The following is a 26,509-nucleotide window of genomic DNA, read 5'->3' as shown; positions in this document are numbered from 1 at the left end:
GTGTTGCGTGTCTTTATTAGAAATGCGTATTGTCTTACTATAGTCGTACCAGCTTCATGTTAAAAATGACACTTTGTTGTTTAACGCCCAATAGCCGCTCGTGAGAAAGTTAAATGCCCTAAACTTGTCTCCTCTCTGTTTTGCTTTGCCAAGTTGGGTGGGTAGTTTTATTGTGGGCGGGACTTGTCTATTTCCTCCAATCAGCGCGGGTTTTGGGTGAGTGACAGCTGTGAGTTGACCTGATGAGCGCAGTGTGATAAACTCGCTTCAATTAGCGGCGCAGTGTCACCGGTGCAGCTCAAAGCATAAACGCAGCGAGAGACAAAACCCCGCATTTCTCTAGCTTGGTTTACCGTGCATTGTTTTGAATAATTAATGATTTTAGCGCACACTTAGAACTTGTTTTGTAGTTTTTCTTGATTAGAAAAGTATGGAGTGGCGACAGCAGACAAGTTTGAGCTGTACAGACGCTTTCAACGAGGCTCAGCGCTGGATTGAGGTAAAAAGTTTCGACCTGCACTTAAACATTTCCGAGAATAGACTCTGCTTCTCTTGAAGGCTGAAATACGTGCAATTTACCTTATATAACTGACATCATACATTAACTTCAGACTGATGAACATTTTCATTTTCAATTTGCCTTTGCCAAATGAATAAATTGCAAGTTAGAAGTGAGAACTTAAATGTGTCTATTAAGATGAAATGTGGAAATGAAAGGGGATAATATACAGTATCTTGAAATATCAAGTCTCTATAGCTTGCTGCAGAAGATTCCTTTCCTTTTTGGACTCGATGGTTATTGGCCAGTATAGAGTATTTAGCTTTTGAAAACATTTCTGTCTAAGTAAGCCTTTAAGGACTTTTAAAAATTGTATTGGCAACATTAAAAGTCACAAATTTTTCATGTGATCATACAGTGTTCTCTGTTACAGCATATGTTTCTCACTTTCACTTGAGGGGAAACTCCGCTGACTTGCTCTTGACTAATCCTATGAGACTTTGATTCAAAAGTATTTGATTGCCACAATAGTTTGTAGGTGTACTTTGTAAGCCAGCCCTGTTTGTTGTGCTGGCCAGCTAAAGAGCCTCATACTACTTTACCATTTCAGCCTGGCTCTTCTATTCAATCAAAACCATCTCCAAACCAACACTATGATCACTGACTATGCACCTTTAGCTGTTTGTCACTCACTTGACTTCATCTATGTATGTATGGATGTATGGGTGGATGTGGTATAAAATTACCTAGTTTATTCAGATCCTGCCTCGCCAAACTCTGCCTACCCAAAATCTGCACTTCTTATTCAAAACCCATAAGTGCATCCTGTACAGTTTGAGCTGAAATGTTGTCGAGGCCTAAATTAGACCATTAATGTCAGTTTTGTCTGAGTGCAACAAAATGAGCAGATCCTTCTCAGCGTTTTCTTGGCAGGCGGCCCACACCAATTTTCCCCTCCCATTTTGGTCCAATGACAGATGAAAGTGTGGCTCAATGGCGATCTGTTTAGTATTATTGTGGCTGCACCTGTCGGGTTGGAAAACAAGCCCACTTTATTGTAAAAACGCTTCATTCGGACTTAATCACTCCTAATGTGGACCATAATGCTGTGTTGGAGCAATAATAATTTGTCACTTATTGTGCTGTAAGATGCTCCATATGTTTAAGTGTTCATAATTACCCACAGACTATCGGCAGTTGCTCTGAAATGTTTCCAGTGCTTGCAGATGCTTGATAAGAGCGGTATTCTATAATTAAGGGATCTTGTTTTTGCGCACACTCAGGAAATAGTTTTAAACATTTTTAGAAGTTGGACTTTATTGGCATAATAGAAGCTATTTATTATGACTGCTGAAACTTGAAGAGTAGGAAAGGGGCTCAAACTTAAACGTTTGAAGTGAAATATTGCGAATAAACAATAATAAATGGCAGAATGGACCAATAATTAGCCATAGAAGTTATTTATTCAACACTCTAAAGCTCAAATCTTATGCATAATTATGGCTACAATCTCCCCACCATTGTAAATGAAAATGTACATGCAGTAAATATTGAGCCCCAAAATATTGATCCAGCTATCATCATATATTCACCTTTATATTGTAAATATCGTGACAGGCCTAACTGCAAGATTCGTCACATCATCACCCACCTAACCTGAACGTTGTGTGGGTGTCAAGTGGGGGTCAGAGATTGTGCAGATTGGCAGCTTTACTACTGTCAGCTTACCCCAGGGCATCTGTCAACATCTGTGTCTGTACAAATTACAAGCTGTTTTCCTCCAGAGTATGGAAATGAATTGACAACAAGAAAGGCTGAAGATATTTTATTAATAATTCATTGATCAATGGTGTCTTCGTTGTGTAATTGTCTACAGCCTTAGAAAACATTTGCTAAGAAATTTGCTTTATTATTATTTTTTTTAATCTTGGCTGTGAATTTCAGTAATTACATCTTAGACCACATATTGCATACCAAAGTGATTCTTTTTAACAAATACAACATTTTTAGTGTTTTCCTCTTTTACTATTGTCACCAAACAAGAAAACATGTTGTGTTTTGACCACTACTTGCTTTGTATTGTTGTAACATGGCATCGTGATGTTTTGTCTCCGCCCTCGCCCAATGCCCTGTTCCTCCGCCATTAACGAATTGTGATTGTGGATTCCTGGGGGGACTAATTAGTGAGAAGAATAGCCTTTTGGGGCCCACTCTTAGTTATGGAGCTGAACCTTAATAGCCCCATTTTTTTGTGTGCTCATTACAAAGCTGCTAGCCCTGCTTCCCTTTGCCATGTGAAATAATCTGTTCGCTGGTTTATTTAGAGTTCAGGCAAAAAATAGCTTCTGAATTTTGAAAGCACATTCATTTTACTATATGTTGCTGTTTCACGGTTAAATTGGGTTAAAGAGCTAAAGAGAAAACACAGGATGTTCAAATAATTTAAATAATTTTGTGTTGCTAATGGTTTACCTGACAACTGAAATGTTTTTCATAATTTGCTGATTTTGACACTATACTAAAATATATATTTTAATGCTTTATTTCTTTTTCAGGAAGTAACTGAAAAATCTTTTGACTGCAATGACTTTCGAGCAGCCTTGGAAAACGGCGTCCTTCTTTGTGAGTAAGTAATGGAGCTGTCTCTCTAAATAATCTGTAATATATATATATATATATATTTTGAATGGATTTGTCACTTTTAAAAATGGCTTGAATTGTGCAGTTCTTCTAATTTGTTCAAGTAATAATTTCACTATGATTCACAGTTTGATCAATAAGTTAAAGCCTGGCATCATAAAGAGGGTGAATAGGCTGTCCACTCCTATTGCAGGCTTGGTAAGTAAACACAGCCATATTCTATTATTAAACCTAAAAAGGCAAATGATGTGCCAATCTCAAGTTCTGCAAACACAAATATTGCACCTGTGCCAGGAAGCCTTCTCCTTTGTGGTGGCTTCCTGTCTCACAGACAGACAGACCTTGTAACCACAATCAGATTAAATGTAACTAGGGCCAATAAAAGCTTTGCATCCTTTACCACTACAGACAAACATGCAAATGTCAACAACAGTATGTTGTTCACGATACTTATTCCTCATAATTATCATAAATTTTAGGGTCAATTATATGATCTGCTTCTGCTGTAATAACATTTGTATCAATATGCCCACTGTGGGAAATGGTGAAGTGAAACCAAAGCATTTTGGTACATGCAGTGTCTGTCGTGTCATGGCTTAAATATCTTAAGAGGCCACTATGTGTTCTAGGATCAAATTTGAACATTATAGACACCAGAATGTCACCACAGAGGAGTTTCATTGTGCTAAGTTAAATACTGGACTTCATTATTAGTCGTCTCTAGTACTAAATGTATCTAATGGCTGCATTCAACACTAACAACTGTGAACAGATGCACTGTGTAACTTTTCTGGAGAGGGGCCATGGAGATGTTAATGCTTTGGTTTAACTTGTCCACAGTCTGGTATTAAACTAATCTGTCTCACATTTATTCAACTACTGGTATTTTTATTGCCCATTCTTACTATGAGTGGGATCGCCTCTCCACAAATCTGACCTGTAATTTGTCTTGCAAGTCTCCATGGAGATTCATAAGTTTATGGCTATATTGTGAAACATTCTAGGCACATCTCCATGGAGATGAGCAGGTGACTGACCCTCCTGTTACACAGTGCACTTTTTATACTGCTCATATGGTTTTCAGTGTCCATATGAACAGTTCAAGATGGCTAAGCAGCTCAAAGCCCAACAGTCTGAGTCCCTGTAGTCTGTGGCTGCTGTAATCCGCTGCACTGCCTCTGTGTTTGATGTCTCTATGTGTGTGCTGCAGGATAATGTCAGTGTGTTCCTGAAAGCCTGTGGCAAACTGGGGCTGAACGAGTCCCAGCTCTTCCACCCCGGAGACCTGCAGGACCTGTCCACACGTGTCACACTTAAGTACTGCCCTTTTTGCTGAATTTTAATGTACAAACTGTTACAAACTGACTCTATGATCATCTGCCTTTTATAATTGGTGATCTTCTGTTGTGCTTTTGTAATGATTTTTCTGTCTGATATGCAGTCCCACACACAAAATGCATGTTGTGAAAAGTCTAGTTTAATCTAGTAGTTAAATCAGTTAAATTAAAACAAAAATGTAAATTTCTTAATTTATTAGGCAAATTGTTGAGATGAAAATTTGAAGACTAATCAAAGCTGAACATGATAAAAGAAATATTTTCAATTTTCAATGGACCATCTTCTAAATTTGTCAAAAGAAGAACCTTAACATTACCTGTAGTTTTTGTGTGGATATCACATTAACCAGTGTTGTGATATTGATAATCTTGTGATATAAAACCCTACACAGTATTATGGTTCCTTTGAACAAGTATTGACACTTCTAAGATTCCTCAGACCAGGTACATCCAGCAAGAGGTGGATTCAGCTTTCCAGACATATTGGCATTAGAGTTTGTCAGAAATGTTTAAATTATCTCATTTTCCTGCTTTAAATATGCCCTGATGAAAAATGCAAAATGACCTTTTAAAAATTATATACTATTATGCCCCATAGGTTTAGCCACTTCTAAATGGCACTGTAGGACTTATTAAAAGTACTTTGAAGGATTAGCACTAGGTAATGAATGTCAGAGTCGCTTTGCATTTCTAAATCTATGAGGCATGTCTGTCATAATGCAGCTTTTCACAAGCTGATGAGCGAATGGCCTCTTCTGTATAGATCACACACAGCGCTGTTAGATCACTTTATCCCACACACTGCACACTGTACGTAACTAGTAGAGCAGCACAAATGAAAACCCATAAAGATGAGTTTCAACACTGACTTACCTCCACAAATATGAGCCTAGTGTACTTCAAATGTTATGAATTGAAAGCCTTTCTTTACCAGTGATTTGTTTAACTGCATTACAGAAAAGATGAGAGCAGCAGGAGACTCAAAAATGTGAGTATCGGCACACTATGTGACCTATAATGCTAAACATTTAGAACTCAAAGCTTTTTAAGGCATTTCATACTTTGTCAGTAGCTGCCATTGCTAGCATGTCAATTTTAAAGGTGCCCTATGCAACTTTGCAGATGGGATGTCCACACATAATCTCCATGGAGACTGTATTTGTCTGTCAAATTCAATACTGCATTTGTTAAATTATGGGTGTTTTAATTGCTCAAAAATCACTTCAAAAGTATTTATTGTTATTGAAAGTGGGGTCCCTTCTCTACAGATCTGACCTGTAACTTGGCCTGCTGCGCTCCCCAAATTATCTGTGAACCATTTAACTTATTTATGGGTGATAATATAATAGTATGTATGTATTGCCAATTATGATGCATGTACTTTTCCTTGCTCAAGTGGGAATGAACTTGATGAACTTGATAAACAGTTTGTTTTTTGGCTGCGCATGTAGAGGACATGTGAGCACATATGCATGCTTGTATGCACCCGGGGTATGCCCAGTGCTCAGGAGTTTATCTATCAAGCTTCATTTGAATTGCACAAAGGCTGATAACATAGACAAAGTAATGAGGAGCCTTGGCAGAGCTGCCCTCTTCAGTGGAATGTGATGTATTTTTCAATGAATTATTCAATTAGGGTCAGTTTCATTTAAACCCAACGGTTTTCAAGTCAAACTGCAAACCTTTTATTCTCTGTATATTACCATATTACCAAGCATTACATAATTATAGTAGTTACAGTTTTTACTCTATTTTATCTCCATTATGTTTTTGGCTCAATTTTATTTCTATTTTCTCATTTAACCACAACCTCAGCAACATTTACCTTGATGTACAGAGGAGGGCAGCAGTGTGCCAACAGACAATGACCACAAGGCAATTGCAATAAGTGATAAATGTTTCTATTGAAATAATATTGGACAAAACAAGTCTAAGTAGTAATACTAGTCTTTCATTCTAGGTATTGTATTCAGTAACAGCCTTTATGTTGCATCTCACTTGGTACTTCCTTTATTCATTGTCAAGTTGAATATGATTTATTTAGTCAGTCTGGACTATTAGTCTTAAAGAATCAGTAATTTTTCGACAGCAGTAGAAACTCCCATTTCAGGACCTTGTGTTTTTACTTTTGTGAAATGGAAAACTTGTGGTACAGCGTTAATTAAAATGGCCATCATGTTTCCATTGTGATTCCGCTTTGCATTGAGCTATACAAAAGACGGCTGATTTTAATCTTTTTATATTCATACATTTTAAATATTGTGGCAATCAGAAAACCTGAAGTTTAATGCAGTAATTAAAACATTTTGTCTGTCTTTTTAGGTGCTAATAACCATCTACTGGCTGGGCAGAAAGGCTAATCAGGACCTGCTTTATGAAGGACCTCAACTGAACTTCAAGTCTTTTGAAGGACTGCTGGGACTTGCCTTATCTAGGGTAGACGAAACCATATTTCAAGTTGTTCCTTTTCCTTTGTTTGAGTTTGCTGATTGTTTTTAAACTTGTGTTTAAAAATGCAGGCCTTAGATGATTCCATAAGCTGTTACTACCAGGACAAGGAGGAGACCCAAACCAAGAGGTCAAGCTTCAAGAGACAGAGTTCATTGGACAGTGTGGACTCTCTGGATGCCAAGGCAACTACCACAAACAGTGAAGGTGTGATCCTTTTTAAACATTGCTTTAGGGTTCAAAAGTGAGCCTGGATGATTTTAGTTAGAAATGATCACATGTATTTTGATACTTCATATGATGGGTAATTAACAGCAAGACATTACCGATTATTTTATTTTGGAATTTAAAGGTGCACTGTGTAGCTTTTCTGGTGGAGGCTCCGTCAAATGTTCTTCTCCATGGAAATGTAATTGTGTTGTCTGAAATGTGTCACAATGTGGTTGCTGTCCATCATCATGGAGACCAAACCAGACAGAGTTACAGTTCAGATCTGTGGAGAAGCAGCCCTGTGGAAAATAAAATTCAAAATCTGATGAAGCAAATTAACTGCTCATATAATTTTTAACTCTGAAAAAACATGTTTAAATTTTTTTTATTCCAAATGTCAGTTGATGAAATTTTAAGAATACATGTTTAAAAACTCAAAAATAAATAAATAAATAAAAAAAATCACCTTTTACATATTCAACACATATTTTCAAGCTCTCGAATTAAGCAGTTGAAATTCAGAGTGTAAATTCACAGGGAAAAAATTGAAGCAAAGATCCAAGATGCCAAGGCCTAAGGAATCGATCATGTGTTACTGAGAAGGACAGACGCAGCTGTTTCTTAATCATAATTAATGTTAATGGAATCAACCCCTCCTAACTTCAAATTTGAATCTGAAATATGAATTTCAGATTATTTTCAGTGGCACTGGAGGCTATCATCCTACAGGGAATGTGAACTAAATTTCTCTGATTAGACAGTCTGTTAACTTCTGTTAACCCATCTATGTGGTGTAACTGGAGATATAGCTCCATCATAGTCTATGCCTGATATTACCTTTATCAGGACTGTATGTCCTGGGAACGGCAGAGGCCCTGTGCGTCCAAGTTCTAGGTGATAAAAACTCTGGGAGAGGGAGCAGGAGAGTGTTTGAGTGAGGGACCGGGTGGAGCAGGGGGGGAGTTGGAGTGAAAGATGGCTGGGAAGGCCTTTTGTGGTGAAACGGGCATGGTTTTGTATGGGGGAGAGTTCAACTTAGTTGATGCTAGAACTCTTGACTCTACTGTATTAGGTGTGAGAGGAGCCATCTTGATTCCTGATCTGACGAGGCTTTCTAAATGGTTGGGAAGGGTCATGTGTGAGGGTGGGGAGGACAAGAGTCCATTGATGGACCTCATACAACTCCACACAGTTTTTTTAAAGGTATTTCTGAACTATAAAACCACCAGTAATTGAATAAATGTAAGATAGAGCTGTTTAATGTCATACTGTGGAACATTTCAGGCAGAGCAAAGAAACATCCATAGAAACAAGCAGGGACTGACCCCCAACCAAAAAAGTTACATTGTGCACCCTTAATTAAAAAGACAAATGTGTAAAATTGACTTTTTAGAGCTTTAAACCATGTTATGTTTCTCAATGATGCATGTTTGTGTAATCTGTATACTCCTATATTCCACACATTCTGTTTATTTTCACTTTATTTTCTTAATCAGTGATACACAAGGATTTGTTTAAAAAACAATTTGTTTGCTAGCATGATCCACAGAGCATGGTCCAACAGAGTGGTGTTTTATTATGTTGAGGTTTATGGTGATGTCAGCTTCCATTTGGCACCATAATTTTCTAACACAATTAAGTTTCACATGAACACTGCAATTTTAAATATCCAAAATATAACCTATTTATCCATGATTACAACTATATGGCAGATAAAAGCAAAAGTGTGTAGTCTTTTAATGGTTCAAAATTAAACCGTTTTAAATTGTGTTTATAATGTAAATTGTTCCACCCACATAATCTTTATTTCATGGCTTTCCCTTCATCCAGCCATTTTTAATCCAGCGTTTCACACACTAAAGCCACGGATACAAACAATTCTCCCATAAATTTTGTTTGCTGAACTATAAGACGGCTCATCCTTTCCTTAAAGATTTTTCTGTTCTCAAGAGAGCCACTTGTTGCTGTCAAACTGAGAAAGTAAAGCTGTTTTTGCTTATTTTATTGTGTCATTTGTCTGGACTGTCATCTCTGGACGCGTGCATGTCAGTGATAAATGGATATTGGGGGGATATGTTTGTGTGTTGGGACAGGCACAGATGCTTGGCACAAATTTCCCCCTAGGCTTGGCTGCACACTCTCCCAGAAGAGTTTCCTATTTGTTAAATGGATGGTCCTGTTTCCGGATAATTCCTCCTTAACTTTTCACGGTTGAGCTCTCAACATGGCTAGTGTCTTTGGCACAGAATATAGGTGACTTCATGGAAATGGTAATCTTCTCTAAGGGCACATCACCTAATCTGACAAGAACTGTGATTAGATTTGCAATTCATTTTCAATTAAGAATCAGTTCAGTGTAATGTTTTAATTTATTTATTTTATTTTTTACAAGCTAATAATATAATAATGGCTAATAAAATAAACTTATGCATTCAAAACATGTTTGTAGATGCCTTAACTATCTGCAAATGGATGGATGTCAGTCTTGGACACATCTACAGCCTGTCTATTAAGGGTGGATTTCCTTCACTGCAGTTCTCCTTGGTTTCTTCTTTTCCCACTGGATTTTTTTTAGAGTTTTTTTTTTTTTCTTATTTTCCTTGTTTGCGGGTGTAAGGACAGGGGCTTGGTTATTGATTTTCTTGTTTCCTGTGAATATTGGATAATCGCTGTGTCTCTTATTTACCAATTACCATTTCACTGTTTGATTTTTCTAACTTGGTTAAATCAGTTTTGTTTCCAGGCAACTGCTATTTTGGCAAAAAAGAAAAAAATTGAGTCAATTTAAACTACAGGGTGCAGGTTCTTATCCAGGAGACGCTTAAATACAAGGAATCAGGTTTACTGTAGACAAAATTATATGGTTTAAAGAGGCCAGTTCAGTGGTTGATTCTGCTGTTCAATTGAAATTAATCACATTGCACATTTACTAATTTGTTTTTTTTGTGACAAGTTCAAACTACTAAAATCTATGCTGCTTCTCTCCTCCTCAAAGTCCTGCTCCTGTCATTTTATTATGTTTTTGTGTTTGATCTCCTCCAGGCTGTGGCAGTGATGCGGAGGCTGAGCAGGTGTTTAAGATGGAGACGTCTCAAACTTTAGCTCATTCAAACAGAGGGCATTTACCTGCTCCTCTACAGAAGGCCAAGCAAGCACGAGGAGAGAAGGGCTGCACCAGTCCAATGTCCAGGTTTGGCCCCAGCAATTTAGATTTCAAATGTCGTGCATGAGACTATAGTTTTGTGTAAATCCATTGGTTTTCAAATGACTGTTTAAAAATTGTTCTCATGTTATCAACCTTATACAAATTAAATCTACAAATCACATCTGAGAGTTAATATAGACTATTAAAGATGCTGGCTATCAAGGAGCCCTAGAAGACCGTCATATTTATGAGTGTAGTTTGTGTGAGTGGAGAGAATTCAGAGGATATGGATAAACTAAAAGCAGATGTTTCACTGTGGTGACCCGAAATTGAACAGCCAACAGGAATGAAGATGAACAACAAGATATTAAGAGTAAAAACCTTACTTTATGGAAGAGTCTGTGTTACCAAGAAATCAGAAGTCCTCCAAAATACTTTCAGTATCCATATAGTATTTAATTTATCCATCTTATCCCTCAAAGCTCATGTGCTGAAATACATGTTACATTTCTGTACATCTGCCTACATTTTTACAATTGTAAAATTTCTGATTGGTTAGAAGAAACTGAATGGGACTTGTATTCTTGGAGGACTATACATTGTGTAAAATAAGTTCTGGAATCTAAAATGTGAGGGCTTTTTCATATTATAGTGGGTCAATTATAATAAAAAGTAAGTTTCATTTTATTTTAGATGAATCTTGTGGTTTTTAGTATTTTTAATTTTAGATCTTGTGTATTTTTGTTTTTGTAGACCAGGTCAGATTCTGAGTAATCAAGAAATACCAGTTCAGGTGAATCCTGGCTGGATTTGGTAAGTCAGAGTTGGAGCTGACCGCTGCTGAGGGACTTTTTTTTGCTGACTTGAATATTGGCTTTGCTTCAGCTGCTTTTGCCATTTCCTTTAGATTAATCAGAAACCATAACTTGTACCATTAATAATCCTTGTGCAGACATGACGGGAGATTTCTAGACAGATGACAAAAATGTTTGTGATCACAGACTGGTTCTTGTCGTCAAAGAATGTCACTGTTTTGATAAAGCACCTGCTAAATGCTGCTGTAATTTATTAGAATGTCAGTCGTGACAGCTTCCATTGCCCAGAGCGGGGCTATTACTTCTTACAAGCTTTGGCTGATGTGTTATAGACAGCTACATCTGTTAGCATTTTCCACAGTGTTGCTTGTCTTGCATTCTGTCTTTGCTCACTCTTGGACTATGGCTCTGAGACACTGTTAATTATGTTTTTTTTTTTTTTTTTTTCTTCAGCTTCTTGTTTACATGCTTGTCGTGTTGCAAAGTGCTTTTAAAGCTTTTTTCAGTTCATCTGTCTCATTTTGTTATAATTGGGGCTGGGCAAATAATTATATTTTAATTAAGATTCAGTCATATGTAATTGTCAGTGATATGATATGGTCTTTTTTTTAAATCGAGAGAACTACAACCAATCCTTTGTCAGTAAAAGTGTGATGTTTGGAGCAGAATACAAACTTTGAGAATAGATGTAATTTAACACAAAAATAGCCCAAATTAAAGCCCGCTACATACTACAGTTAATTTTTTTTTTTTTTATCTTAAATGATTTTTAAACATGCAACAAAATGAGCAGACCATAGGCGTTAGGAGAATGAGATTACAAAAAAGTTGTGAATTTAAACTATACCACACCTTGCAAATTATTCTGTAGTGTGCGGGAGGTTTAAATCTGTCTTGTGTTTATGAAATCAATACTGAAAGTTCTTTATTTTGATAAGAAAAATTAAAAAGTATGATTTGCCATATTCCCCATCCCTATTTGTAATATTGTATCTTTTGTGATGCTGCTTTGTTTTTAACAGGAGCAAGTCTCTCTCTGATATCCCTATGGTCTACCCTGTGCGCAACATAAATGAGGAGACCACTATTTTGGATGAAACTCAAGAACCAGGCACAGCACAATATAAAAGGAAGAGCAGTGCTACAAAGGACACTGAGGCCCAATGGCACGAGGTCAGTGAAACTGCTCTCATTTGAAGCACTTTTTTTTTTTTAAGAGGCGCTCAGATCAGATGGGTGTAACTACCTTTTCAGGATTTGAATAAGTGGAAGAGCCGTCGCAGGGCGTCTCAGGACAGAGAGCATGTCATACACCAGACCCATGGAGCCAAGAGCACTTTTCACAAAACTATTACTCAAGGGGGACCAATGAAAAGGTTGGTCTAAAAATATGCTAAACTGTCATTGACATATTTCTCAATTTTGGCAACTTTCAACTTTGTTGGAAAAATATAACATAGGAATGAAAGGATGGAGAAAAGTGAAGACTAGATCCCACTCATTCCACTTTTTAATCCCAGAACCCCATATCGGACCATAAACAGAAACTCAATGTTTGTCTGTGTGACCTTGGTTCACACAGTGTCTTATCTATGTGCATTTTTGCAACTGAAGTGAGCCATTTTCACACCACATAACTAACTAGGACATTCAATAAATTTCCACTGTTTAAAAAATACACAAATAATATAATATATCACTAAGTTTAATTAAAATATGCATATGTATATTATGGATGACTAAAACAATTGGATTTAGTTGACAAGATTAGCCATGTTTGTGAACCTCAAGTAGCCTAAAACCCAAATTACTTGACTAAACCTGGCGTAAAACTAGTCATATTTGTTAAGACTAAAACTAAATTGACGGAATGTTAATTCAAGTAACACTTCTCAAATAATTTTAATACACTTCAATGATTTGACCGTGCTACTGTTAACTGTAATCTGACCCATCCTTCCCCCTCTTGTTCTCTCACCACTTTGTCTCATGTTTCATGTGTGCCCACTCTCCAGAGACCAGCCGTCACAGCACAGCCACAGCCCAGCCACCCACCCCTACCCTTCCACCTCACCAACCAAGTCCTCCAGGTCTAACCTCCGACCACACACCCGGGCACTGCTGGCTCGAAGCTACGCCACAGAGATGCCCTACAACTCTCCCACATCTTATTGTCCACAAACTTCAGGACACATTCAGGTGAGCTAAACTTTGATTGTATCTCTATGTAGTAAGTAGTAACAAATAGTGTCAGCGGTGTAATTCAGATTGTTGCTGTAGTTTGTAATGTGTATGCATCCATTTTAGTGGACGTTATAGCAGTTTTTTTGTTTTTTTGTTTTTTTATAAAAAGGACATTATGCAAAATTGACCAGTGTCATGTTAGAGTGGTGTTGCCTCATCAAAAACATACCCGGTGTTCTATTTTGTTTCATTCACACGTGATGGTATCATTGACATGATAGTTTTCAAGTTAACAGCTACCCTTTATCTTTAGTTCAGTAGAGATGGGCTGAAATTATCCAAATTAGTCTAGTGAAGGTCATGGAGTTTAAGATGGAGTGTATTCCATTTGAGAGAAGAACTCCGCCAAAATAAGCAGGATTTATGTAAATATAATATAAAATACTATATGTTTCCTATTGCACAAATTTGAATTTACCATGGAATCTGCTTTATAAGTGCAGGAATATCACTGTATACCCATGTTTGAAATTATATTCTACAAATTACTTTTTCTTTTGCTGCTTTTGGACAAATTGTATATAACATTAGACCATACTCGCTATTCAAATTTGTTGAACAACCAGATAATGTCCTGTGGATGAGATATTGTCTGTTAATTTTCCCTTATTTACTATTGGATCCACCATTGTTAACTAAGTTGTGTCAACATTTTGGGAAATCATTGTTTTCAGGGGCCAACAGTTGGAACCATGCCAGAACCTATTACAACCATCATGGACAAAGACAACCACATTGCTTCTCTGGCTTCAGTGGGAACAGTAGCCACTACCCCTTCTGTGGAGCAGCCCTTCAGCTCACAGACCCATGTCAAAAATGTACCTGCAATGTCCCAGAATATGACGGGAGAAAAGTGTGTACGCTCACCTGTTATGCCAAAGGAAATTACAAAATTAAACGCTGCTGCTAAAGATCTTACTATTGTTAGCCATACAGAAAAATTAAATGCCCCAGTCAAGACAACCCATAGTGAGAAGCAGGAAGTAAACGTGGAACCAATCAATGGCCCTGGTCTTGAAAAGTTCCTGTCCCGGGCTGGTACTTGGTCCGGTTCTGCGAGTCTCCCCCGTGGGTACCGCCGGTCTGAGGGCTCAAATCGCCTCTCTTCTGTGATCTCTGCCAGACCTTTTGGTACCAAACCATCCAAGGTGTCCTCACTCCCAAAACTTTACAATGTGAGTAAACCAGACTGCTTTTTATTTGCCAACCACAAGGTGTCAGTATTCCTGTTTTTTGCTTTAAGTACAGGGCATTAGACTTATACTTATTTGTGTTTTATTTATTGTTGTGCATCTCAAAATAACAAGTGTAAACCCCATTGGCTGTAATTTTCTCAACAGTTTGTGTTTACATCTGAACACTATATTTTCTATGATTGCAAGATGTTAAGTGCTTTGCCTTTTTGTACCTCAAGACTCAAATATACATATAAGTTAACTGCATAGCCTTTTAGACAATAACATAATTACATAAATCATGTAAATAATGATATAAATCCAAACCACTTTAATCTGTACCTCATGCTGCTTTTTGAATTTAAAATGCACCAAAAGGGAACATGGAAATGGTAAAAACCTTGAAAGCATATCCCTTTCCCCATAGAGAGGAACTGCAGTGTTTCAAAGCTTTAAAGTTGTAGAGAAGTACCACCTGGTGATTTTATTTTACAGACGCAGACTTAAAAAGCCTGACTAAACCGAAGTTAATGCTTAAAAGGTGCACAGGGATCCTCGGTGATGTAATGAGACCGTTCCTCTCTCTCTCTGTGTGACTGTGACTGTGTGTGTGTGTGTTTGTGCGCACAAGCTCAAGTTCCCTTTGTTTTCTTAGATAGATTTCTCATTAATTATAGATGGGGAGCTGCACTGTTGTAAGCTTTTGTTTGTTGTGTCAGCTGAATAAAGTATTTTGTGAACTATTAAAGTATATTTGATAATTTTGCCTTTCTCTGGTCTGGTCTAACTACTTTATTCAACCATTCTATGTTCATTTTCTAGGTAGATGACAATCAACTGAACTGGCTGTCGAATAATGAAAAAGAAGTCTCTCCACCTGTCACTACTTTGCTGAAAAGGCAGACAGCGACGGCTCATCTCAAAGGCCAGACTCCGGTCATGCAGACAGAGCACAGAGCACAACAGAAGGAGAACTGTGCTGTTCTCTCCAGTGTGGTTCAGAGCAGCGGGTACTACCCCCAGTCCCCCGTGCAGGACGGGCCCCAACACGGCAGTTCCACTCTTGGGAAGGAGTCCAGTGCTCCAGTGAATGTATGTGGTATTTGAGCACACAACTTTGTTAAAATAACTGAAACCTTAATACACTACTACATATCTTAATAAAACAACATCGGAAAACTAATAGAAAGTTTCATAATAAGCTCATAGCTCAACTTTCTGTATTTTTTCTGTGATGTTATAGGATTCTAGAGAGTCAAGTAATTTAGTTCCTTAGCTTCATTGGTGACTGAAGCTGAAGACTCATCAGTCAAAATTACACATTTCTAATCTTAATCATGCTATCATTTTCAGACAATAAAATAGACTGGACAAAGTGTACCCAAGCCCAATACATATAATATTTATAATATTCAGTTTTTATTTTTGTCTCAGTATGCTGTTTGAATTTATACAATATTGAAGGTCGCTAATGGTTTGCTACAATGTACAACATCTCTGAAGAGTTTGTCATAGAGCAGGGCATTATGGCCTAACATTTTTATCACTATTATATTAGATCTTACATTATAAAAACTACCGTTAAGAATTTGTGATAACAACATAAAGGCATCTTAAGTTCTGCTTCAACTCCTCACGTCTCATCTCTTCCATTATTGCAGTTTTTAGCCTCTGCAGAGACTCCACAGTGAGTCTTTAAGATGTTCTAAGTTTTAGCTGCAGCAATTATCCACAATCTGTCTGCCTCCCCAAACAACAGAACAGCTCACCAGTGACATGGTATGGCCTAGCCCTGGGTTTTCATTTGAGCTTATGATCTACAAAATGGGCCCAACACTCCAGTTTCCTTTTCTGCTACATATTCTTGTTCTGCAGTGGTCTAGAGTCTCTAGTTTCCACAGGAAGCAGAGACTCGAGGTGCTGGTGTCAGTTTAACAGATGCTTCTCTTCCAGGTGGATCACAGTGACATGAGAGTGTGCCTTACCCTCAGACCGAACAGCAGACAAGACTTTGGCTTTCAGACTCACTGGGACAGCACAGGGGCCAGGGTCACAGCCATTCAACCAGGTAAGTTAACTTTTGTAGGTAGGTTTTATTGCAGTTTCAGAGCTTCCGTCTCATTTATTTTGAAATATAATATTATAGTTGGCGGCAGGTTGTAGCTCGGTGAAACAGGCAAATTGGCTTTTACAAAAAAGAAAAAAATTGTTGCAGAGCGCTGTGTCCAGCCTAACAAAGGAGCTCATTATACCGATGGATGGGAGAAGAGCAAGGTGTCACAGTGCCAAACAAGAAATCTAGCCTCTATTGACACAAGCAATATTATACCTTGCAATCAACATAATTTTAAGTTTGTGCAAAATATTGACTAGTTGTAATACCGATAGTTTGAAAGGTATAAAGAATGAAAAATTGTAATATAAAGTATTGTGTAAAGGCAGATTTTCTACAAAGGCATTACCTCACAATTTCAAAATAAGACTATACATCTATTGAAACTATCCTTTTTGCATCCAACATTGCAAAAAATAAGTTAAGATTACTTTTTTAATTTTACAAGTAAAATGATCTACCAATGGAACAGGACTTTTGTATTAAAAATATGAAACACTTAGTTGAATTAGGCTAAACACACTTATTCCTCTGGTAGAGAATTGTACTTGTCAAGTTCAATCTACTCAAAGTAAAATGTTCTTTAAGTTATTTTAACTTGCCTACATATGCTTTTTGCCATGTATTCGCATTCGATCAATACTAATTATTTTGTGCTTGCCTTGATCCATGAGACTACAACACTGAGCTTCTCACTTTTCACTGTTCATTTTGGATGGTGTGTATCTGCTTTCCACAGGAAGTACTGCAGAACTTTGCCATCTTTGCATCAATGATGAGATTATTGCAGTTGATGGAGTATCTGTGTCTCAACTGAATTTCAACCAGTGGAAAAATAAAATGGCCTCCGCCCTGCAAACCGGCAGTTTGACCATGGATGTCCGACGCTACGGGAACAGAGGTAGGATTACACGTTTACAGCCCTGATTATTTCTGGTAGTACAACAGAAAATGTGTAAATGAAAAACTATCAATGGTGCAGAATTATGTTCAAATCTAGGACAGAACTTGAAACAATGTCTTTTTATTCCATATAAAGAGTTACAACTTAATATGCAGTTCCTCTGTGTGTTCATCACCTTAAATGTCTTAAAGCACCCCTGAGTAACTTTTAAGCAAAAAATAAATAAAATTAAAATTTTACAAAATAAAAACATGCATCCTTTCTCAGAGCGAGCGTGCATCTCCACAAACTGACTTATTTTGACCTGCTTATCTCTGTGGACATGTTGTTCCTTTAAATAAAAGTTCTATGTGTGGAGTTGCTCAAATCTTGGTGCTGATGATTTGTTATTTTCATTAGATTGGAGCACCAGTGAGGCCAGTTTTTACACTCAGCCAGGCCAGAACAGGAAGACCCTCGATTTGACCTCTTCAGCGCCCCTTCTGATTGGCCGACCCAATCACCATGCCAACACTGACACCACACTAATGGCCCTGTCCAAATTTAATGGGCAGCCCAACAATGTGAGCAATATTTAGACACAAACTATAACAAATGGCTGAAACGAGCCCTTGTCTCACCACGAGGCTCGATTATTTCTGTCTATTGGGTGAAATTTGGTTTTCTTGCACCTGACCAGGTTAATCTTTGTCAAAACATGGATGGAGAACATACTGACAATCCCTGGACAGCCACGAATAAAGGTAAAAGAAAATTGGCACAAATTTACCAATGATTTAAACAGTCTGGTGCTCCAGTCTCATATTAATCACAGTTCATTTTTATATAGATTATAATAATGTAATTAGGAAAAATCAAAGGAGGAGAGCAGCATTTTTCAGACAGAGAGGTAAACTAAGGGTATTGCAGCTTTGGTGGCAGGTGCTTGGCTAAAATTGCTTTGAAAATGAAACCTGGGAAAAGACAGTGATTTATAATATGTACATCACACTTTCTTCATATCTAAACAGGATTATTTTTGTTATTCAATACACGTTTAGAAAAGGATTGGTGCCATGCCAAAAAACACCAGTTTTGTAGATCATTATTTCAGTTTATTATAACTCATGCAGTTAGTATTTATTTTTTATTGCATAATTGGTCTTTTTTTTTTTTTTTTTTAAATTAGACCTATTATGTAAAAATAGAGAATGTTTGAGCAATGTTTAACCACTTATTTTCAACACTCCATATTGTACATGAATCCCCTTTTTCATCGCCTCTGGCATGACTGGTCATTTTTTTATTGCCCAACCTTTGTATTGAACAATCTTTTATTTTGGTGTGTGGTTGGCCCCAGGCTTGCCCTACTGGTATGCAATTGCAAAACTTTAAGAAACTGTTTAGACTTTTGTCTTTCAAGAACTTTAGTACCTTAAAACATGGTATGCAGTTGACTGGTTCTCCTTTTGAAGTGTACATTTGGAGTACTTTTCCACCGTGGGTACAGTTGCTCCTTGTGCTGCTGCTGTTGTGGGGCTGCACATAATAATGCCTGCACGGTGTTTGAAGTGCCCCCCTGTGGTGAATGTTGGTGGGACTTCCTCTGAACTGTCTTTTGTCTCTGGGTTCCGCAGGCTTCAGCTCTTGGGTGTACTTGTGCGGTAAATGTTTGCACTGTGTGAAGTGTGTTGTGTTCATTTAAAGGGGATGTCTGTGTGCACCATCACAAACAGCTGAACAAAGCAGATCTGTGTTCATCACACACTGTGAAATTGCCTTTTCTGACTTAATATGGCATGCTGCATGCCTTGCTCAAATGGGTCTTTCTCATTATTTTTGCTGCCATATCTTCAAGCTGGGTACACATTAGCAGACTGTTTTGCTCATTTGCACAATTATAATTAGATACTTAACTCTAATTAATGTGTGGGTCACCTTAGTTCTGTTCACCAAAGAAGGCAGAACATTTTCTTTTTAATCTGAAGCAAATGATCCCATGTCATCTTGACATTTTGTTTTTAGATAAACTGCCCTCCTTTATATTTTTATCCATTTCTCTCTTCTCCCACATAATCTAACTTTGGTCTTCCTGTGACATTGACTCACTTGTGCCTCTTGAATTTTATGTTTAAAATGTCCAACCTCCTCAAATCTTCAGATTCAAATGCCACAAAGTATTTCTGTATTCTAGTCTTTAAAAATGCAGACTTCTAAAAGTTGTTCTCTCTCAAAACGGACTCTGCAGTATATGTATTTCTATTCTTCTGATGGTTCCCCAGCATGGTGTGATAAAAGCATAGCACTAATAATTCAATACATTTATAAAAAGTGTTTTTAATTCGTTTTTCTTTTGCAGGAGGTTCTGAATCTGCAATATCAGATGTAAGTACTGGTCCATGCAGTCAAACTGAATGTTGTGAACCTGATTTTTACCTATATCTATTCATTCCCTTTCAGCTCCAGGTGCCATCCCTGAGCCCCTCCTCCAGCAGCTGGTCCTGGGACAGAGAGGAGGAGCGCAGGCGGCAGGAGAAGTGGCAGGAAGAGCAGGAGCGCCTCCTACAGGTACAATTCAGGATAACATTAGACTTGGAGGGGAAAATTACTTTAAAAATGTATGCTTGTTTGTTCAGTACTTTTTAATGATGTCTGGGTATTTGTCAGGAGAAATACCAGCGGGATCAGGAGCGGCTAGATCGGGAGTGGAAGAAAGCACAAGAGGATGCTTCAAGCGATAAAAAAGATGAGTCAAAAGTGAGTCTATTGGACAATGCAACCATAGCGACTTAAAGAATACAAGGAGAGATGGAGTAGTACAAAACGTATAACATTGTATTTTGTATGATGTTTCATAGCTGGTAACCAATGACGAAAACCTACAGAAGATGTGCCTCCATGTAAATGACATGACAAATAAGACCAGAGATGAAAACAGTCCTGCCACAAATGAAGTTAAGGCGACAGAAAGCTCCCCCTGCAAGGCAAAAGAAATTTCACTGGAAAAACCAAGTGACGAGTGGTATGTTTTTCATACTGAGTGCACTTTATGTGTGTTTGCCCATGTGTGCGGTTTCTGAGTGAATTGCTATGTTGGGAATCATTGCTGCTGGTGCCTCCTCAGGGCCGACGGCTCCCATGGCTTTGCTCAGCTCTCTCCCGCTCACAGGTCAGAACAGGCTCAGCGCAGTTATTGCAATTTTCCCCCTTCATATTACTCTGGCATTCCACTACTAACTCTAGCTTTTGCTGTAGACGAGTGTGTATTGGTAGCTGATTTCCTACATAGATTGTAGATTTAAAGCTAGTAGTTTCATAGTTAGATTTCACTGACAAGTGCCCACATATATCATAGTTAAAGGTGCACTATGTAACTTTTCTCGTGTAAGGTCTTCCATTTGTGTGTCTTCAGGAAGATGTTCCTTTGTCTGGAATGTCCTGGTATGGGATTAAACGTGTCCATCTTGCATTTACTCAACAACCTGGGCTTTTACTGACTTACAAAAACTTGCCTGCTTACTGTGATTGTAGAGATATGTCAGATCTGTGGACAGGCAAGCCCAGAGACAGCAAGTGGCGCACAGAGCTGAGTGTAAAGCCATACTGTGGGACGTTCCAGACAACAACTTCATGGAGAGAAGTTACACAGTGCACCTTTTAACAGTCTCAAATGGTCTCTGATAAAACCATTATCATTCCTGGACATGTTGTACCTTGGAATCTGCAATTCAGTGGTTAAATTAATCACTGAATGGTGTGTTGTTTTTTTCCCATACATAATCATTGCATGTAGGACAGTATACAGTATTCATAGAAATTGATGCAAGTACATTTTTTATTCATCTGTTGCCCACTCTAATTTATTGAGGTATGGCTGTAAGTGTGTGGCCTCTTGAGAAATGTTCAGTGTATAAATATATAATAAATTAATCAAATCAATGCAAGCATAGGTCACTGTTGTCAAATAATGCTAAGGTCTTGTTTGATGCCGTAGGGCCAAGTCCATGTCCACACCAGCGCTAACAAGCCAGCAGAAACAAATCAGAGGCAAGTCTGATTCTTCTGTCATGATTATTTTGTATTTTATTTTAAAGGTCCTGTAGTTTTTGCTTTATTTACTCTTTTGAGCTTTAAGCCATGTTATAATGTTGTTGCTTTATCAAAAACATACATGGAGTTGTGTTTTGCTTCATTCACTCATGTTTGAGTAATTCTTTGAGTAACTCAATGCTCTGTTCCACCTTGTGATGGCATGAAACAGTATTTTTCAAGCTACGTTTTGCCTTCAGTTCAGTAGAGCTTGGCAGGGCTGAAATCATCCAAACAATTCAATTGAAGGTGTATGGAGTTTAAAAACACAGGGGAGCACTTCCTGCATTGCCACATGACACAAAGGTGGAACAGTGTTTTCTGTCTGAGAGAAGAACTCAGCGTAAATATGCAGGTTTGGTGTGTTAAACATGTGAATGAAACAAAACACAACTGTAGGTATGTTTGTGATGAGGAAACGTAACATAAATCAGAAAATGGCATTCTATGGGCCCTTTTAATGAACTGTGAAATCTAAATGTCAAACTATTCCAGGGCCCGGTGACCAGAGGAAAAGGAAAAGCCAGAGCCAGACAGTGTCAAAGATTGAGCAAGAGCGGCTGCAGATTTTGGAGGAAATGAAGAAGAGGACTCAGCTCCTCACAGACAACAGTTGGATACGCCAGCGGCGTGCCAGTTTTTACAAAGAGCCCATCACGCCCGGGGACCCAATCAAGAGGTTAGATGACATGATGTTTTTAGTGTTTTTTTCATGTTTGATTCAGAATGATTTTTTAGTTTTAGACCTGGTGTAGCTCTGAGTTTACGGTGTTTTGAGTTGACCCTGTCATAACCTTCACAACACCTTTTTGCTGTTAAATCCTAGTATTTTTAAGTAGAATAACTAAATCAAAACATGAGGGGAAAAAATACACCTAAAATAATGCTTTTTTGTGTGAATATGACTATTTGTCTGAAATGATTAACCAATATTATCAAAATATTTGCAATTTTGACAATTAAATTGTTAAATAATTTTAAATTCAGCTCCTATTACACTATTTTCTGATCTGTTATATCATTTCCTCATCTTAAACTTAACTGGAGTTTTGTCATTCACACATGTTTAACACACAAACACTGCATATTTAGGCTGAGTTCTTCTTTCAAACAGAAAATACTCTGTTCCAACTTGTGATGTGGTAATGAAGGAAGTGCTCCACTCTGTTTTTAAACTCCAGTTTCATTAGAATGATAATCATTTGGATAATTTGCCAGTTTCTACTGAATAATGGTAAAAGGATTTATTCTTTGGAGATGTAGATGGACTGATGATAAAGGCTTACTCAAAATACAAAAAACTCCAGGTATGTTTTTGATGAGGTAACACCATTATAACATGGATTAAAGCTACAAGAGTCAGTGTTGCGTAATATGGGACCTTTTTTAAATCAATTTTATATGTAGGTATGAGTCTATGGACCACCTTGAGAGCTGGCGCCACTCTCCCGTTGCTTCGATGGCCTTAACTCACCCCCGGCCACAGTCCGCCGCTGCAGGATACTGTGGATCCTCCAGGACCTCCTCTGCACGCCACAGCACTGGGTCCATGCCTCCACAGAGAAGCAGGTACTGTTTTTGATGTACAGTACATACAAGTGAGCTGGGCAAAGGTGGGTAGAATAGATAGAAATCCTCTAATAGGATTAAATAAACTAAATTAACACGCAATTAATATTACCCCAGGAGTCATTTCTTCGACCAGTACTTTGTACTTCTAAAGTACTTTTTCCACTCCTAAGAGTAATTGACTGGATATAAAATCTCATTTGGAATTTGAAGTTGATGTGCATTATTAAATGTTTTGTACAATTAAGATCTGGTATATTCAAAGAATATGACAAAAAACAAACTAATATTTTAAGCCTTAAGTAGACAATGTTAAGTCACTTGTAGACTGACTCACAGTGGAAAAAGTAACCAAAACTTTTACTCAAGAGCACTGGAACTTCAATAAAAATATTACCCAAATAGGAGTGAAAGTACCATTCCTTTCATTAAGTACAATTACATTTCAAGTAAACACAAACTGACTAAATGTGAGTAGTACCCCCCTCTGGACCTGCCCTCTGTATGTGATGTGTCTGTTTTCTCCGTGTGTGTGTGTGTGTTGGCCTGATCTAATCCTGTGCTGCCCCAGGACTGAGGCGGGCTTGAGGACATGCTGTGTGTGTGAGGGGGTCCTTGATAGTGGGGCTGCTATGGTCATACAGGCTCTTAGTCTGAGCTTCCACCTCTCGTGTTTCCAGGTGAGAGGTTAAAACCCCTGTAGCTTTGATTTTAGTTTGGGTCACACTCACTCCTTTGTCATTTTGTATGTTTTCTTGTTCACTGGGGAAGACACTACTGGTGCATTTAAAGTCTAATTTCTGGTTTGTGGAGGTCATGGTTTGCTATTAGAGGCCTGTTGTGAAAGTCTCACCTCTGGGGCACTGCGTGGTGACGTGGCTTTGTTTCATTAGCACAAGCATGGAAAATGGGCGTCTGGCACTCGCTGTGAAACACCATCTGAATAGTTCAATAGTTTAATTGACTGTCCTTACCAATTCAACAAGTTTTATCATAAAGCTGGTTTCCCATTGATGCAAATAGTGTACTGTAGTCATAAAAAGGGATAAAACTCAAACGATCTGATCCTGTGACATTCTGATATTTTAGTGATTTTAATTGAGATTCAGTATATAGCTCTGAGCTCAAACACAGGCACTTTTCTGAGCCACTCCGCCTCTTGGAGCACCTCTGTCCTGCTCTGAGTGACTGACAGGTAGAAGTAATCAAGTGTGAACTCTTGACATGTAGAGCCACCAGCTTTGTGATGAAGAAATCATGGAAATCATAGGGGCTCCTCTAATCCACCTTCACTGGGCCTTATAAATCAGTCCAGATTAAATAATCTTAAACTATTTTTGTTTGGATTGTGCAGTGCGTGGGCTGTTACCGAGATCTCCGAGGAACAGAGGCAGGAGTCCAGGTCCGGATCCACAAACACAGGCCCTATTGTGAGTCCTGCTATTTCAGCCTCAAATGTGAGTAATGAATTAGTTCAATTAATATACTCCGCACATATGTAGATGCTTCTTTTACCAATGACAAGAGTTTGTATTATACTAAAATCATTTGTAATTGTCTGTTATAGCCACTGGCAGTGCCTTGTTGTGATCAAAACACAGCTCTGCATATCACTGAATAACCAGTCCACCTGCAAACGTCATCCAACAGTGTACTAATGCCCATGAAGCTCTACGAGTGCATTTGTTATCTAAATTATTTTAAACTGTAGTTTTAAATGTATTAAATAATATGAACTAGACCTAATGTATCTGTTTCTTTTATGATTTTTGTGTTGTGTTGTGTAATTGTAAGTATAGTTCAGCTATTAGTTACTGTTTGGTAGGAATCTTTCTTTTCTTCAGGGGTGCATGTGGGTGACACAGATTTTACACAAACTTAGGTCTACTTATTGTGACCCTTATGTACAATGCACTAAACCTTTAAGAATCTTTTGACTTTTATTGTTCTACCACTTGGTGTCACCATTGGACTCTTGGTAAAGTTAGCCGTCCTCTTTGCAGTGACTCTGTGGTGTTTGCAAAAATATTTTAAAGATGACACCATAATTTTTCTGAAAACCCATTGTTTTAAATTGCCAAACATTTAATTATAAACTAAATAGACCAAGAACATTTGTGTCAAAGCCTTTGGAGTTTGTAACTTTAAATCTCCTTGTGAATATTTTAAAATTATTTTTAACAACAAAAGTTTTAGAAAGTGAAGTGAAACATGTGCTGTATGTTCAATGTTTAGTGACTGCACAAATAAAGATTACTGTACTATACAGGCTTGTGTTCATTTTGCTCTGCCTTATCTGCTTTGATAACAGAAGTTTAATCAGTTTTATCAGAAAGTTTGCCTTTCTGCTTCATGACTAATGCTGCTATTGAATAGAACCATTTTAGGTGAACAGCTGCTTCTGTTATCAAATATTGCGAGAATACACCTACATTTAACTTCAAAACAAATGCTAGCATGCGTGTACTTTTTATTTCATGTTTTACTATGCACATTATGGACACTCATACACTGCAAAGCCCTTAATGTGTTTATATGTATAGTTAGATTTTTGGATAGCAGATATTGCAGTACTGTACCGTTCATATAGTTTTCTTGCTAATTTTTAAAATATGAAATTGCAGATTTTCATTGGATTATACAGTAGGTAATTGCAGTATGAACTGGATGAGGATAGTGCAGCTTGAATGCACTTCATTTCTAATATATTGTTTGATCTCTTTGATATTCAGTGTGCTACTTGTTGGTACATGGTGAAGTGAGTGTTGTAATGCTCAGAGGGGAAGGGATTTCAGCCTGTGCCAATGAGGAAGTGCCCTTTCAAAATCTGTCAAACGTAAAGTTACTGTTGTAAATTTACATTTAACCAAAACAAAACAAACTACGAGCAGCAGGAGGCTTGTTACTTTGGTTTATTGGGCTTTAAAAATGTCCAATTCTTAGTGACTGCAGCTTTAGTGCAGTTTATTGATGTAGTACAAGGTTACATAAGGAATTTACTTTTACCTTGGTAACACTGTTTTCTACAAAGTGCTTGGCCAGTTCAAATGGCCTAAAGCCTGAAGCTGGGTGGTGGTTTTAAATGTTTTGTACATTGTAGGCCTACATGAGTTGTACTGTATTGGATGTCAAGTTTGCATGTAAGTTTTTGTTATTGTGAATGTTTGATTAGGCGACACTTCTTCCTTCTGGGAATGCTTTAGTTAGTCAAATTAAACTTTAGTAGATCAGTTTAACTGTATGTTGTATGAATCACAGTTGTGAGAATTGTTAATGGCTTTTTTTGTTTGTTTTTTAATTGGAATGCATTTTGTCCCTAATCACTACATGTTTAATCAAACT

At 37.7% G+C, this 26,509-nt stretch overlaps 1 protein-coding gene across 5 annotated transcripts; it reads left to right on the top strand.

Moving 5' to 3' along the window:
- Positions 1 to 271: 271 nt before the first annotated feature.
- On the top strand, positions 272 to 25,433 carry lmo7b (LIM domain 7b). 5 transcript variants are annotated; one of them, XM_055154646.1, is made up of 29 exons: positions 272 to 499; positions 3,055 to 3,125; positions 3,268 to 3,337; positions 4,350 to 4,456; positions 5,434 to 5,464; positions 6,799 to 6,912; positions 6,996 to 7,131; positions 10,177 to 10,324; positions 11,033 to 11,092; positions 12,117 to 12,267; positions 12,349 to 12,470; positions 13,110 to 13,293; positions 14,013 to 14,191; positions 14,267 to 14,513; positions 15,336 to 15,605; positions 16,467 to 16,581; positions 17,366 to 17,527; positions 17,930 to 18,093; positions 18,210 to 18,273; positions 19,869 to 19,894; positions 19,970 to 20,077; positions 20,177 to 20,266; positions 20,368 to 20,531; positions 21,504 to 21,556; positions 22,094 to 22,277; positions 23,006 to 23,167; positions 23,739 to 23,847; positions 24,522 to 24,624; positions 24,735 to 25,433. In XM_055154646.1, the coding sequence occupies exons 1-29, from the start codon at positions 431 to 433 to the stop codon at positions 24,755 to 24,757; spliced, it is 3,486 nt and encodes a 1,161-aa protein (XP_055010621.1). In that variant the 5' UTR covers positions 272 to 430; the 3' UTR covers positions 24,758 to 25,433. The 5 variants fall into 5 exon arrangements, with proteins under 5 accessions (XP_055010621.1, XP_055010619.1, XP_055010620.1 ...); XM_055154644.1 differs by having other exon boundaries at positions 14,013 to 14,513; XM_055154645.1 differs by lacking the exon at positions 11,033 to 11,092 and having other exon boundaries at positions 14,013 to 14,513.
- Positions 25,434 to 26,509: the final 1,076 nt, after the last annotated feature.

This window comes from Boleophthalmus pectinirostris, unplaced genomic scaffold, assembly GCF_026225935.1.
Source record: "Boleophthalmus pectinirostris isolate CB_2022bp ecotype Guang Dong unplaced genomic scaffold, ASM2622593v1 HiC_scaffold_19, whole genome shotgun sequence".
In the NCBI taxonomy this organism is placed as follows: domain Eukaryota; kingdom Metazoa; phylum Chordata; class Actinopteri; order Gobiiformes; family Gobiidae; genus Boleophthalmus; species Boleophthalmus pectinirostris.
This window is presented reverse-complemented; position numbering and strand designations above follow the sequence as displayed.

Bases quoted from the DNA above. Each gene is read 5' to 3' on its own strand.
- lmo7b (XM_055154644.1), top strand. From the start codon at position 431: ATGGAGTGGCGACAGCAGACAAGTTTGAGCTGTACAGACGCTTTCAAC. The intron at 7,132-10,176 runs GTGTGATCCTTT...GATCTCCTCCAG, and splicing joins AACTACCACAAACAGTGAAG to GCTGTGGCAGTGATGCGGAG. The intron at 16,582-17,365 runs GTAAGTTAACTT...TGCTTTCCACAG, and splicing joins GGTCACAGCCATTCAACCAG to GAAGTACTGCAGAACTTTGC.